Raw genomic sequence first — 12,382 nt, 5'->3', positions numbered from 1 at the left:
CGTAAATCCACCGCCCGAGGCTATTTCTCCTCGGATTCTCCTGAAACTATCTTGAAACGCTCTTTCTCTCTACTGGTCTTTGTCGTGCCGTTGTCCTTTGCGCGTCTGCAACGCTCCTAAGCGCTCCCCCGCATCGTTGTCCGTTAGGGTTCTACACATTAGAACTACATTCTGATTAGGGTTAGGTCTACCTTTGTCAGGGCTGCTGTCATTAGGTTAGGTCTCTTGCTCTGCTTCTCAATATTTAGGGTTATCTCCAATTTCAACTGGGTCAACCGACCTATATATACTGGAAGGGTTAGGGTCCAGGGCTAGGGTTGTCCCGTTAGGGTTAGACTGTTACGTGCCCATTGCTCACCGCAGTGCTTTTGTTCCATAGGGTTCCACGGAGTTCTACGGGGTTAGGGTAGACAGTTGCCAGGACAACCTGTGAGGGGGTCAGCTACGGTGCTTTTGAGCACAGCGTGTTATGGGCCATTTGTGTGTACTTCTCCGCATATTGTATGTTGCATTGCAGCCCTTCCTGTTCTGCTGCAGAGTCGCAGTGCTCTCTCAGGCAGGGCTAGGGTATGTTGCTTAGTAACAGTTGCCATGACACCCATATGCACAGCTGCATTTCTTAGCACTATGTGCGCTGCACTGCTTGATGGCCAGGTTTTGTTAGGGTTGGCATAGAAATAAGGGTTAGGGCTAGGGCACCACAAGAGGAGCGCTAAGTGTAAGTGGGAATCTATAGTAGCAATGCATAGGAATAATATACAGCAGAAATATACAAAAAAAATAGTGTCAGAGGCTGCATCGGTGTCCGTATCGAATAGTGCAGCGCTGCGTATTTATAGTCGCCATCGCCCGCCGATCCGCTGTATGCATCGCTTTGCAATGCACTGTTGCGTCAGTGCTAATTGCACTTAGGGTTTCCTTACTGAGTGCTCAAGTACCAGCTATATTATCAGGGTTAGGGTTGGATGGAGTCTGAGTGCTGGGTGGATGGGAGACAGGAGAGACGGCCGAAGCGAGAGAGACAGTGAGAAGCGCACCAACTGCGGTTGCACAAAAGAGCGCAGTTGCAGCACGCATATACAGTGCAGCAGTCCAGCGCATGAATGCAGTGGCGGCAATGGGCCTGTCTAAGGAGCCGTGTATGCTTGTATTTGGCGGTTACAGGCAGAGACGCAGTTAGCGTGTAGGCTCTGTGCACACACGTGTATTCTGTGAGAGGGCACATTTATACCATATCGATTATATATCGATTATATGTAGTGTATGCAGAACGTATAGAACGTATGCATTATATACAGCATATAGAGAATATACAATATATAAAAAAGATACAGAAAATACAATGTATACATAGAGTATAAGTGCTGTGTAAACGGTATATGTACACTGTATGCGTCACTTATGTATTGTATACGCTAGAGATAGTGTGTATTATCTGCAGAGCGTATGTGCTTATATGCAGCATATAGTGAGTGCACACCGTATGTACTGTATGCTGTGCACTGCATGTACTCCACATAATATATGCACTTTATACAGTGTATGCGCTGTGTATGCACAGTGTATGTGCTATATATACTATATATGTATATATATGTATATCGTGTTGTACAGTGTATATAGCTGCACTGTATGCACTGCATACGCACCACGTGTATTCAGCACATATAGCGTATGTAGCGTATATATAGTGTATATATAGCATATATAGTATGTATATAATGTATATAGTGTAGAGTGTATAGAGTATGTATACTCTACGCTGCATAGTACAGTGCACTCTACGGTATATATTGCATACGCTGCACACACACTATAGATATACAGTGCATATACACCGTATATATACAGAATATATAGCATATATGCTGCATACGCTGCATACACAGTCCATACAGCATGTATACTGCCTACAGTGCATGCATACTGTATATATTCTATGCACTGTGCTCTGCACTCTGCCATATGCATACACTACACTCTACAGTATACACACTCTATACACACTCTATGCATACAGTGTGCAGTGGATACACTGCATACACATTATATCGCTCTACGCCGCTATACACGTTACATAACACTATGCACTATGAATACACCATGTCTGCCATATCTGGCTGTATGCAGTGTACACAGACATATACTCTGCATACCGCGCTGTATATACTGTTCTATGTTTACATGCTATACATGTACGCACTGCACGTACTGTGTGCACGCGCTTGTGGCGGCGTGGCATCCCGCACTGCACGTGATCCATCCATAAAGTCATGTGACACAAAGATAGCAGCGGAGGGTGTGTTCCGCTCTGCTGAGCAAATGGTAAGCAACAGAGTAGTGAGCACAGCTAAACAGCATAGGCGGACAAGCTTCGGTTTCAGGCACAACTTGAGCAGCTCCAGCAAAAATACGTCGGCACAGGGCACGCTGATACAACAAAGTAGTAAGTACCAAAAAAGCACAGGGATACGCTGACCCGTCAGTGAGTGGCTTGCAAACCAGCACAGAGACACATATGCCTCATGCATTGGGCACCCGAGCCTCCTGAACTTCTTTGCTGTTGCAAGCAATGACAGTGTCGAACGAGTGCGTCTCTGTATGATTGAGAAGATGATTTTGCCGTGCGGATTGCCAATTGTCAAAGATGACACGTGACCATCACGTGATGTTCACGTGACCCTGCTCTTGGAAGCAGTGAGTGTATATGGGACATGTATGGAGGTTGTATGGGTGTATATGGAATATGTATAGATATGCACAAATACATGTGAATAGACAGCAGAAGAAGCATATGGAGTTCTTAGTTATGGATAGAGATATAGATAGATGTATAGGTGTAGAGAAAGATGCTAAAAAATAATGTCATCGTCATCAGCGGTCTGAAGAGCACTTGGGGGAGGAACCCCGAGAGAAGAGGGGCAGGAGGAGGGTGTAGAGGCGTCGGAGGGGGCAGCAGATGTATATTTTTTGTTTTCAGAGTCTATATCGCGCTTCTTTTTGACTTGAATTTTTTTAAGACGTGTAAAGTCTTCCCTCTCGAGTTCTTCGAGCTCAGAATTGATATATTTGATGGTATTTTCTGCCCTTGGGATAATGATGTGCTCTATTGCGTTTACTCTGCGGTTTGTAGTTTTGATGACGTCGTCGAGGATGATAAAGGCGGTCTACATTGTTAATGGCTGGAGATTTGGGAGGATAAAATACTTGTAAAGAAGCAAGCTTTACAAGGATGTTGATGGCTTTGATGTGTGTTTCCTGGCATTTCTGTACTTGTTGGCCGCCTTTTCCAAGACCAATGAGCCGATGATCTAAACGGTGTTTCAGCCGTGTATAGTACAGTGTAAAAGAATATAAACCGTTTTCATTGTTAATAACACATTCATATACAGGCAAAAATACCCCACTGATGTTTTCATGTTTTGTTTTGAGACGGCAACTTGATGTTCGTGCACTTTCCAGAATTTGGTATTTCACCTCATCACCCGTTACATAGCTCATTTCAGCCAATGAAAAAGCTGCCAATTGCATTGTACGCCCCATTTCCATCTTTGTATCGTCAATCGACTTAATAATTGTTCTGAATTGTTTTGTAAGTGCTTCTGATTTGCGTTTTAAAAGTGAATGCCCTGTTGTCGCTCCTTTGAGCTTTGTTTTCATCAATCCTAGAGATCTATAGACTTTTAGCCTTTATTCTGTTGGAAAACAACTTACTGTCTCGTTGGAAATACGTTTTCTCGCTGATTATCATCACCCATTATTCTTGTCTATGATTACGATAATGAAGAGGTTGTGCACGACGTTGAGGCAAAGATAAGGGGAACAAAATAAAATGTGTAAAAGATGAGCAAAATATATAGCAAACGAATGTTTGAATGTCCATATTAATATACCATCTGCTTTTAATCTATCTTGTATATTTCTTGTAGAATGTATTTTGACTGAAAGATATATAGAAGGAAGAGAATGCCAAGTATCACAAAGCAAAAAAATACAGATATGTACTTTTTGTCGTTTATTAATGTTTTATACAATGAAAAAAAGTAGCAGAGTAGTGGTTTAAAGCTATTTTCTGCCGTAATTTACGGAAATAACAGTTCCGCCCAAAGCCATGCCGACAGTCCCATGTTTTGCAATAACGGCATCATCATTGGTCTCGTATTCAACAAAGGCAATTCCAGGCCTTCCAGGGACCATACGGACTTCTTTGAAGCCGGAAAAACGATTAAATACAGCGGATAGAACCTCTGCAGTGATATTTTCGGGCAATTTTTGAAGAAAAAGAATTTTGTGGGGTGGAAGATGCTCATCCGGAATAGTATTCTGTTTCTGCGTCTTTTTTGATGTATTTTTCTTGGCGGTAGAAGCATTTATTTGTTTTGTTTTTGGTTGTGTACTTTTAAGCTGTTCTATAAAAAATGTTGGCCAACATTTGAGAAAAAAACACTAAGAACACAATACCTTTCTTTTCAAGTCTCCGTTTTTTATGTTCTTCAAATTCCTCATGAGTCCCGAGCCGTTTGACTGTAGCATCACTTTTAGTCTTACTGTATTGCAAAACCATTGGTTTATCAAAGAGTGTAAACGCCTGCACATCAGCAATAGCTTTTTGTGCAGAGTCAATCGAATCAAATACAACAAATGCTTGTCCTCTCATTCGTATATTTTTATGTGCAATAATATCTAAGATAGTGCCATATGATGAAAAAACAGCTTCTAATGACTTTTTTAAAACTAGATTTATTTAAAAATATGAAAAAAGAGTGTATCAAATTATTACTATCAATTTTGACTTTTTCTGACAAATTGCGTATATATATTGTTTCTGATGGAGGAAGTACAGATAATTCAGTTGGTATAACCGGAGTTTTTTTGTTTTTTGGTAATGGTAGCTCTGATTCATGTTCCATATGGTCCTTTAAGTTAATATATTCCAAAATACTTGTGATGGAAAGTTTTTTTAAATATATCAATGATAGTAGTTGGTTATTTGTCAAGATCGAAAAAGATATGGTTTTAAAACAAAAATTCAATAATAATTATTTACAAGTAATTTTTAAGTCGGTAAAGAACTTTTGAAAAATGGTTATATTTTTTTAGATAATATCTTAAAAGTTTAAAGTTTGATAATCCTCTCAAAAGTTGTTTTTTTTAAAGAATATAAAAAACATGTTAAAATAATAATATAAATTAAAATAAATTCAAGAAACTAGTACACTAATGTTTTATTTCTTTTAGATTTAAAATTTTTTAAATATAAAATTATAGGTAAACTTGGAAAATTGAAATAAAAAATTATTTGTTTTTACATAAACATAATTTTATGCTTTTTATTTAAATATCCAAACAGTGAACATAAGTTTAATGTATTTATTATTTTTTTAAAAAAAAAAATATTTAAATTATATAATGTATAATCTTAATTTTTTCTTTCATTTTTTAAAATAAATTAAATAAAAAATAGTAAAATATAAAATTTGTCAATAGAGATCCTTTTATTATAGCATAAATATATTATTATTAAAATTAATAATTAAATAGCCAAAGAAGACAATAATAAGTCTATATTAAATATTTGGAACTTATTTTAACATTATCTATGTAAAAGATTATATACGTGGGCATCATATATAATTTTGCAGTTGAATATATATATTTAACAAATATTTAAATATTCTAAATCATTATCTTATAGTATAAAAACAATGCTGAATCTTTAAAATATACTATAAACCATTTTTATATACAAATATAAAAAGAAAATTCTTTAAATGTCTTGAATTTTTACAAAAAATATTTTTTTAAAATTACAACCTATAAATTTTTTCTCATAAAACAGATTGAAATATTATTACAATTCAAATAAATCATATATAACTAACCAAGACTTTTCTCCTTCTGCCGTTTTCTCTTCTGAGGACCAGATTTCTGAAAATCACGCCAATTATTAATCCTATTTTCTCGATTTTCTTCCCAAGCCTTTTCATATTCTTTTTTTCGTTTCCGTTCCTCTGCCTCCTCTTCAAGACGTTTCTTTTGCCTGCCTTCCTCTGCCATTTGAATTTGACGAGCTTTTCTTTTTCGAAGCTCGTCGTCAATTAATACATGTTTTGTTCTTTCTCGTACATCGTTCTGAAACGCTTCTGTTGTCAATTCTGGATGATCTAAATCCCATTTACGTTCTTTTATAAGCATTTTTCTTGCAGTGGCAAATGCTGTGTCAAGTTTTTCACGGATCTTAGGATCCATTAAATCTGATTCTGCTTTTTTGAGTCGGTCAAATGCATCTGGTGCTTTAGGATTTTTTGTTTTGTCTGGATGAATTAAAAGTGATTTTTTACGGAATGTGTTCTGAATATTTGCTGCACTAACGCCTGGTTGGAGCCCTAAAATAGAATATGCATCTAAACGAAACGTATTTAAAATTCTTTCAATTTCTTGGTCCTGAAGGCCTTTTTTAGAGCAAAAAAAACGAGAGATATATTATTCCTGCCTACCTTTGCAAATTCTGCATCTTCATTTGCCAAAATCCTGTCAATTTCATCCACATCTTCCATCTCAAATATTATCAGAAATATACAGTTTTAAGTGAGGTTCTACTGTTGCTATAACAACCTCTCTACAACTATCATCTCAGATATGAAAACTCATAAAAGATCTAAAGAAGCACGAGGAGCTTCAAGAAAAGCATATTTTGAAAAATTAAATGAGTTAGAGCAACGTATTGTTGAATTTGACTTATCAAAAGATGTAAATTTATTTTCAGAGCTTCCATTATCTGAACAAACAGCAGAAGGTAAGTTTTCCAATTTTTTGCTGTTTTTTTTTTTTGAAAAAGTGCCTGAGATATCTAGGATTAAAGGAAAATCACTATATAAGACTCACAGATATACAAAAGAAGGCTATTCCAGTTGCATTGTCGGGCAGAGATGTTTTAGCAGCAGCAAGAACAGGCAGTGGCAAGACAATTGCATTTTTGGTTCCAGTAATGGATATCCAGAAAATAAGAGCAAAATTTATTGGTTTTAGGTTTTGGAAAACTTGTTAAGGAAGAAATGGAGTATTTATGATGGTCTTGGAGCGTTAGTTATTTCACCGACAAGAGAATTAGTATAACTGCAGAATTTTATTTTATTATTAATAGCGGTTTTAGGCAACACAGATATTTCAAGTGCTTTGCAAGATTGGAAAGAAACACAATTTTTCTGCAGGTCTTGCTATTGGGGGGAAAGATTTGCAAGAAGAAGCACAAAGGATATCACGAATGAATATTATGATTTGTACACCGGGAAGAATTCTTCAACATATGGACCAAACGTCTGGGTTTGATGTTAGCAATCTTCAAATACTTGTTTTAGATGAAGCAGATTGCATTTTAGACATGGGATTTCAAAAAACAATTGATGCTATTATAGAAAATATACCAAAAAATAGACAAACATTGCTTTTTAGTGCGACACAAACAAAAAGGGTTAAAGACCTTTCTCGATTGTCCCTTAGAAATCCAGATTATATAGCCGTTCATGAAAAAGAAGCTAGTTCTACACCGCCGACACTTGAGCAATATTATTCTATTGTTTTGCTTCATGAAAAAATTAATGCTCTTTTTAGTTTTTTAAGAACAAATTTAAAAGCAAAAGTATTAGTTTTTATGAGTACTAGTAAACAGGTTTGGGTTAACTTTTGTGATACCTGATGTTAAAAATATTTCTAGGTACGTTTTATTTATGAAGTTTTTAGACGTTTGCAACCTGGTATTCCACTTTTGCATATTTATGGAAGAAAAAAACAAATATCAAGAAATCTTATAACATCTCGATTTTCTACTGCAAAATATGCAGTTATGTTTTGTACAGATATTGCAGCACGTGGTCTTGATTTTCCAATGGTAGATTGGGTTTTACAATTTGATTGTCCTGAGAATGCAGATACATATATTCACAGAGTTGGTAGAACTGCAAGATTTGATAAGAATGGAAAAGCTCTTATGTTTCTTTGCCCGAGTGAAATAAAAATTTTAGAACATTTGGTAAAAAAAAAAGTACAAATACAGGAAATTAAAACAAAAAATTCAAAAAAAATAGATATTTCAAAACAACTACAACATATATGTTTTAAAGAGCCTGAAATAAAATATTTAGGACAAAGAGTAATATTTTTAATTATCATATTTTTTTATTAATATATACAGGCATATATAAGTTATTTAAGAAGTATTTATCTTCAAAAAGATAAAGAAGTGTTTAAGCTTGAAGATTTATCCATTGAAGAATTTTCATCAAATATGGGGCTTTTGGGTGTTCCAAAAATTATGTTTTCAAATAATATAAATAATAAAGTTTTAAAAAATATGCCTAAAAAATTACAAACATATTTAAATAATGAAAATTTAAAAAAAGAAAATCAGACTGATAAAAAAGAAACAGTTAAAACTAAATATGATAAAATGTTTAAACGTGTAAATCAAAATGTTATATCCGAACATTATAAAAAGATGGTAGAAGACACTGATTCATCGATTAATAATAATTCTACTGATGATGAAAATTTCATGAAAATAAAAAAAGTAGATAATGATTTAAACCAAGAATTCATAGAAAATGTGTATAAGCTTTTTTTAATTGTTACAAATTAACATTTTTTAGAATTTTAATATTTCTTCAAAACGAAAACAAAAAATAGCCACATCAAAGAAAGCAATGCTTAAATATCGTCCAAAAGGGATAAAATTAATATATGATGATGATGGGAATACACATGATGTCTATAGATTTCAAGATGAGGCATCATTTCACAAAGTAGGGACTGTTGATGATCAAAAAACAAAATACCTTGAAAAAGAAAAAGAAAAAATGCTGGAAAATGATATTTTAGATAAAATAGAAACAAAGGAAAAAAGACGTCAAAAAAGAAAAAGAATTTTAACATTAGAAAAAGAAAACATTACAGAAGAGAGTATTGATGATGATACTGAGTCTCAGTTTTCATCTAATACTGCAAATGTTCCAAGAAAAAAACATATAAAATGGTTTGAAAACGATTTACATTTAAAAAACTCTTCCGTAATAGAAGTTGATCATTTAGATACACTTGAAGATCATGAAAATCTTGCTTTAAAATTATTAAATGTCCACTAGAAAATAAATAAATCCTGTTTATTATATATTTGTATTATATTTTCACTTTATATCATTTACACGTATTTTTATTTATCTAAAAAATCTTTCGATCAAACTACTTAACGACATTTTAAAATTTCTAACAATGGAGAATCACTATTTATCATTAGATGATAATGAGAAATACATTTCTTCAATAAATACAGAAATTTTCTATATTTCAGATGAAGATGATGCATATGAAAAAGAGCTTGTTCGAAATCCGTTTTCTTTAAGCTCATGGATGCGGTATATTGAACATAAAGCAGATCAACCAATTCATGAGCAAGTTTTTATCCATGAAAGAGCATGTTTAGATCTTCCTGGAAGCTACAAACTTTGGAGACAATATTTGGGTCTTCGGAAACGTCATTTAGAAGGATTAAATTATGCTAGATATGAGCAAGAATATGAAAAAGTGAATTTATGTTATGAAAGGGCTCTGTTTTTGCTTAATAAGGTACTTTTCTGTATTTAAGTTTGTATATAAGTAACATGGTTAAATTTTAGATGCCTCGGGTTTGGATGGATTATCTAGAATTTCTTATGAAACAATGTAAAATTACTCGAACTCGACGAACATTTGATAGAGCATTAAGAACTTTGCCTGTTACACAACATGAAAGAATATGGAAGCTTTACAAGGATTTTTCTCGGTCTGCATCAGGAAAAACTGCAGTTAAAGTTTGGAGACGTTATGTTATGGTATATATATATGTTTTTATTTAGTATATCTAAAATAATTAGATTTTTCCAGAAATGATTGAAGAGTTCATAGAATTGTTAATAGAAATGGAATATTACGATGAAGCAGCATTCCAATATATAGTTTTGCTTAATAATCCAGAATTCGAATCGATTCAAGGGAAAAGTTACTTTCATCATTGGGTCGAGTTTTCTGAGCTTATAACAAAATATCCAGATAGAGTTAAAGGGATAAATATAGAAAAAATTCTAAAATCTGCTATAAAGCGTTTTACCGATCAACAAGGGAAATTTTGGACTAGTTTGGCAACTTATTTCATTACAATAGGTGATTTTGAAAGAGTATAGTATATTTTTATATGTTTTGTTTCTAATGTTAACAGGCTCGTGATGTTTTTGAAGAAGGTATTGTTAGCGTTGTTACAGTTAGAGATTTTACTCAAATTTTTGATACATATGTGGAATTTGAAGAATCTGTTATATCACGAACTTTGGAAGAAATATCAAAAGAAGATCAAACGGAGTACAGCGATCCCGATAAATGTTTGGATTTGGATATTAGAATGAGTCAATTTGAGCAATTAATGAATCGAAGACCATTTCTTATAAATGATGTATTACTTCGACAAAATCCATATAATGTTGTTGAATGGGAAAAAAGAGCTGGACTTTGGAAAAATGTTGAAGAGAAAATTGTAGAAACTTATATCGATGCTATTAAGACTATAGATCCAAAAAAAGCAGTAGGAAAATTTAGCTCACTTTTCATCAATTTTGCTAAATTTTTTGAAAAAAATGGTGATCTTGATACTGCAAGAATAATTATGGGAAAAGCTGTTCTTGTTCCGTTTAAAAGTGTAAATGAGCTTGTAGATATCTGGTGTGAATGGGCTGAACTTGAACTTCGAAATAACAATTTTGATCAAGCAGTAAAAATTATGAGGAAAGCAACTAATTCTCCAGAAAAGACTAATGTTGATTATTTTGATGAGGTTTCTTTAAGATTATTTTGTTTAAAAATATTGATCAATTTAGAAATTAACTCCTCAACAACGTCTTCATAAGTCAACAAAACTATGGATGTTTTACGTTGATCTTGAAGAAAGCGTTGGAACAATTGAGTCCACAAAAGATGTATATAATAAAATACTATCTTTAAAGATTGCTACGCCTCAAACTATAATTAATTATGCAAATTTTCTTGAAGAAAATAAATATTTTGAAGAAAGTTTTAAAGTAATTGAATCTATAGCTTTTATAATGCTAAGTATTGCAGGTATATCAAAGAGGAGTCGAATTGTTTAGCTATCCTGTTGTTTTTGAAATCTGGAATTTATATTTGGTATGTTTTTTTTTTTTTAATAATATTAATAATAATAGAGTAAATTTATAAAACGTTATGTAAGTTTTATTCATGATAAAAATAAATTCAACTAAATTTTAAGGGCGGTACAAAAGTCGAAAGAACCAGAGATCTTTTTGAGCAGTCTCTTAAAGGATGCCCCTCAAATATGTGTAGACCAATTTTTTTAATGTATGGGAATTTTGAAGAAAAATATGGTTTAATGAGACATGCAATGAATTTATATCATCAAGGTATATATTAGTGTTTCTTAAGTATTTTTTAAGTATTTTTCTAGCTACTGAAATGGTTTCAGAGGAAGATAAGGCTGATGTAAGATGAATTTGTATTTTCTTTTTTTCAAATACTAATTATAAAAGATGTTTAGATATTATATATCTAAACTAAGAGTAAATTATGGCCTTATATCAACAAGACCTATATATGAAAGGTTAGATTTTATTTTTATACATATTAACCTAACGAATTAGGGCAATTAATATTCTTCCTGATAAAGATGCAAGAGATATGTGCTTAAAATTTGCAGAAATGGAAAGATCTGTTGGAGAAATTGATAGAGCTCGTGCTATATACACTTATGGTAAAGGTCGTTTATATAAAAATATTACTTATTTTTATTAGCTTCACAATTTTATCATCCTAAAGCAGTAGCATCTTTTTGGGAAATATGGCATGAATTCGAAGTAAAACATGGTAATGAAGACACGTATGCAAGAATGCTACGAACAAAAAGAAGTGTTCAGTTGGACTACAAGTATTACCTTATGCTTATGTAATCACTATTTACACAATTTTAGTTCTAGTGTTGATTATATTGCTAATCAAGCCGCTACACAGCTTACTCTTGAAACATCTACATCAGCTGATGATCCAATGTCTGCATTGGAGAAATCAAAAACTCTATCTGGGTTTGTCAGGAAAGTCAATTCATTATTTATATATGTTATTTACAAAAAATAGTTCTTCTACAGGTCCTATTACATCTCAGCATTCTAAATCTTCTCTTTCACAAACATCTTCTGCCGATAATCCTGATGCAATTGATCTTGAAAACGATTAATCGAAAATATTACTATTATATTGTTTTCTAATCTAACTTATTAATTTATTGTACTATTTAATTTAATGTATTATTCATTGTACTATCAATTTAATG

General features: G+C 33.0%; 6 protein-coding genes across 6 annotated transcripts; 3 read left to right on the top strand and 3 right to left on the bottom strand.

Moving 5' to 3' along the window:
- Positions 1-2,193: 2,193 nt before the first annotated feature.
- Positions 2,194-2,817, top strand: T551_00923 (uncharacterized protein; the record flags this gene model as incomplete). The annotated part of the gene is made up of 5 exons (XM_018373187.1): positions 2,194-2,325; positions 2,364-2,443; positions 2,487-2,654; positions 2,699-2,735; positions 2,779-2,817. The coding sequence occupies 5 exons, from the start codon at positions 2,194-2,196 to the stop codon at positions 2,815-2,817; spliced, it is 456 nt and encodes a 151-aa protein (XP_018230354.1).
- A 35-nt stretch (positions 2,818-2,852) lies between these two features.
- On the bottom strand, positions 2,853-3,758 carry T551_00922 (H(+)-transporting V1 sector ATPase subunit D; the record flags this gene model as incomplete). Its single annotated transcript, XM_018373186.1, has 4 exons — positions 2,853-3,082; positions 3,120-3,311; positions 3,360-3,673; positions 3,715-3,758. The coding sequence occupies 4 exons, from the start codon at positions 3,756-3,758 to the stop codon at positions 2,853-2,855; spliced, it is 780 nt and encodes a 259-aa protein (XP_018230353.1).
- Positions 3,759-4,065: 307 nt separating this feature from the next.
- On the bottom strand, positions 4,066-4,910 carry T551_00921 (uncharacterized protein; the record flags this gene model as incomplete). The annotated part of the gene is made up of 3 exons (XM_018373185.1): positions 4,066-4,409; positions 4,462-4,734; positions 4,781-4,910. 3 exons carry the CDS (start codon positions 4,908-4,910, stop codon positions 4,066-4,068), a joined length of 747 nt encoding a protein of 248 aa, XP_018230352.1.
- Positions 4,911-5,877: 967 nt separating this feature from the next.
- On the bottom strand, positions 5,878-6,557 carry T551_00920 (uncharacterized protein; the record flags this gene model as incomplete). The annotated part of the gene is made up of 2 exons (XM_018373184.1): positions 5,878-6,444; positions 6,498-6,557. The coding sequence occupies 2 exons, from the start codon at positions 6,555-6,557 to the stop codon at positions 5,878-5,880; spliced, it is 627 nt and encodes a 208-aa protein (XP_018230351.1).
- An 82-nt stretch (positions 6,558-6,639) lies between these two features.
- Positions 6,640-9,137, top strand: T551_00919 (RNA-dependent ATPase HCA4; the record flags this gene model as incomplete). The annotated part of the gene is made up of 7 exons (XM_018373183.1): positions 6,640-6,796; positions 6,855-6,985; positions 7,030-7,110; positions 7,154-7,669; positions 7,715-8,149; positions 8,192-8,602; positions 8,646-9,137. The coding sequence occupies 7 exons, from the start codon at positions 6,640-6,642 to the stop codon at positions 9,135-9,137; spliced, it is 2,223 nt and encodes a 740-aa protein (XP_018230350.1).
- A 127-nt stretch (positions 9,138-9,264) lies between these two features.
- T551_00918 (mRNA splicing protein SYF1) lies at positions 9,265-12,286 on the top strand (the record flags this gene model as incomplete). The annotated part of the gene is made up of 14 exons (XM_018373182.1): positions 9,265-9,618; positions 9,669-9,863; positions 9,906-10,205; positions 10,247-10,855; positions 10,899-11,099; positions 11,140-11,205; positions 11,244-11,264; positions 11,309-11,459; positions 11,504-11,538; positions 11,586-11,656; positions 11,697-11,806; positions 11,848-11,980; positions 12,024-12,134; positions 12,187-12,286. The coding sequence occupies 14 exons, from the start codon at positions 9,265-9,267 to the stop codon at positions 12,284-12,286; spliced, it is 2,457 nt and encodes an 818-aa protein (XP_018230349.1).
- Positions 12,287-12,382: the final 96 nt, after the last annotated feature.

This window comes from Pneumocystis jirovecii, assembly GCF_001477535.1.
Source record: "Pneumocystis jirovecii RU7 chromosome Unknown supercont1.4, whole genome shotgun sequence".
NCBI classification, from domain to species: domain Eukaryota; kingdom Fungi; phylum Ascomycota; class Pneumocystomycetes; order Pneumocystales; family Pneumocystaceae; genus Pneumocystis; species Pneumocystis jirovecii.
The sequence above is the reverse complement of the archived record's forward strand: the minus strand, read 5'-3'. Positions and strand labels throughout refer to the sequence as shown.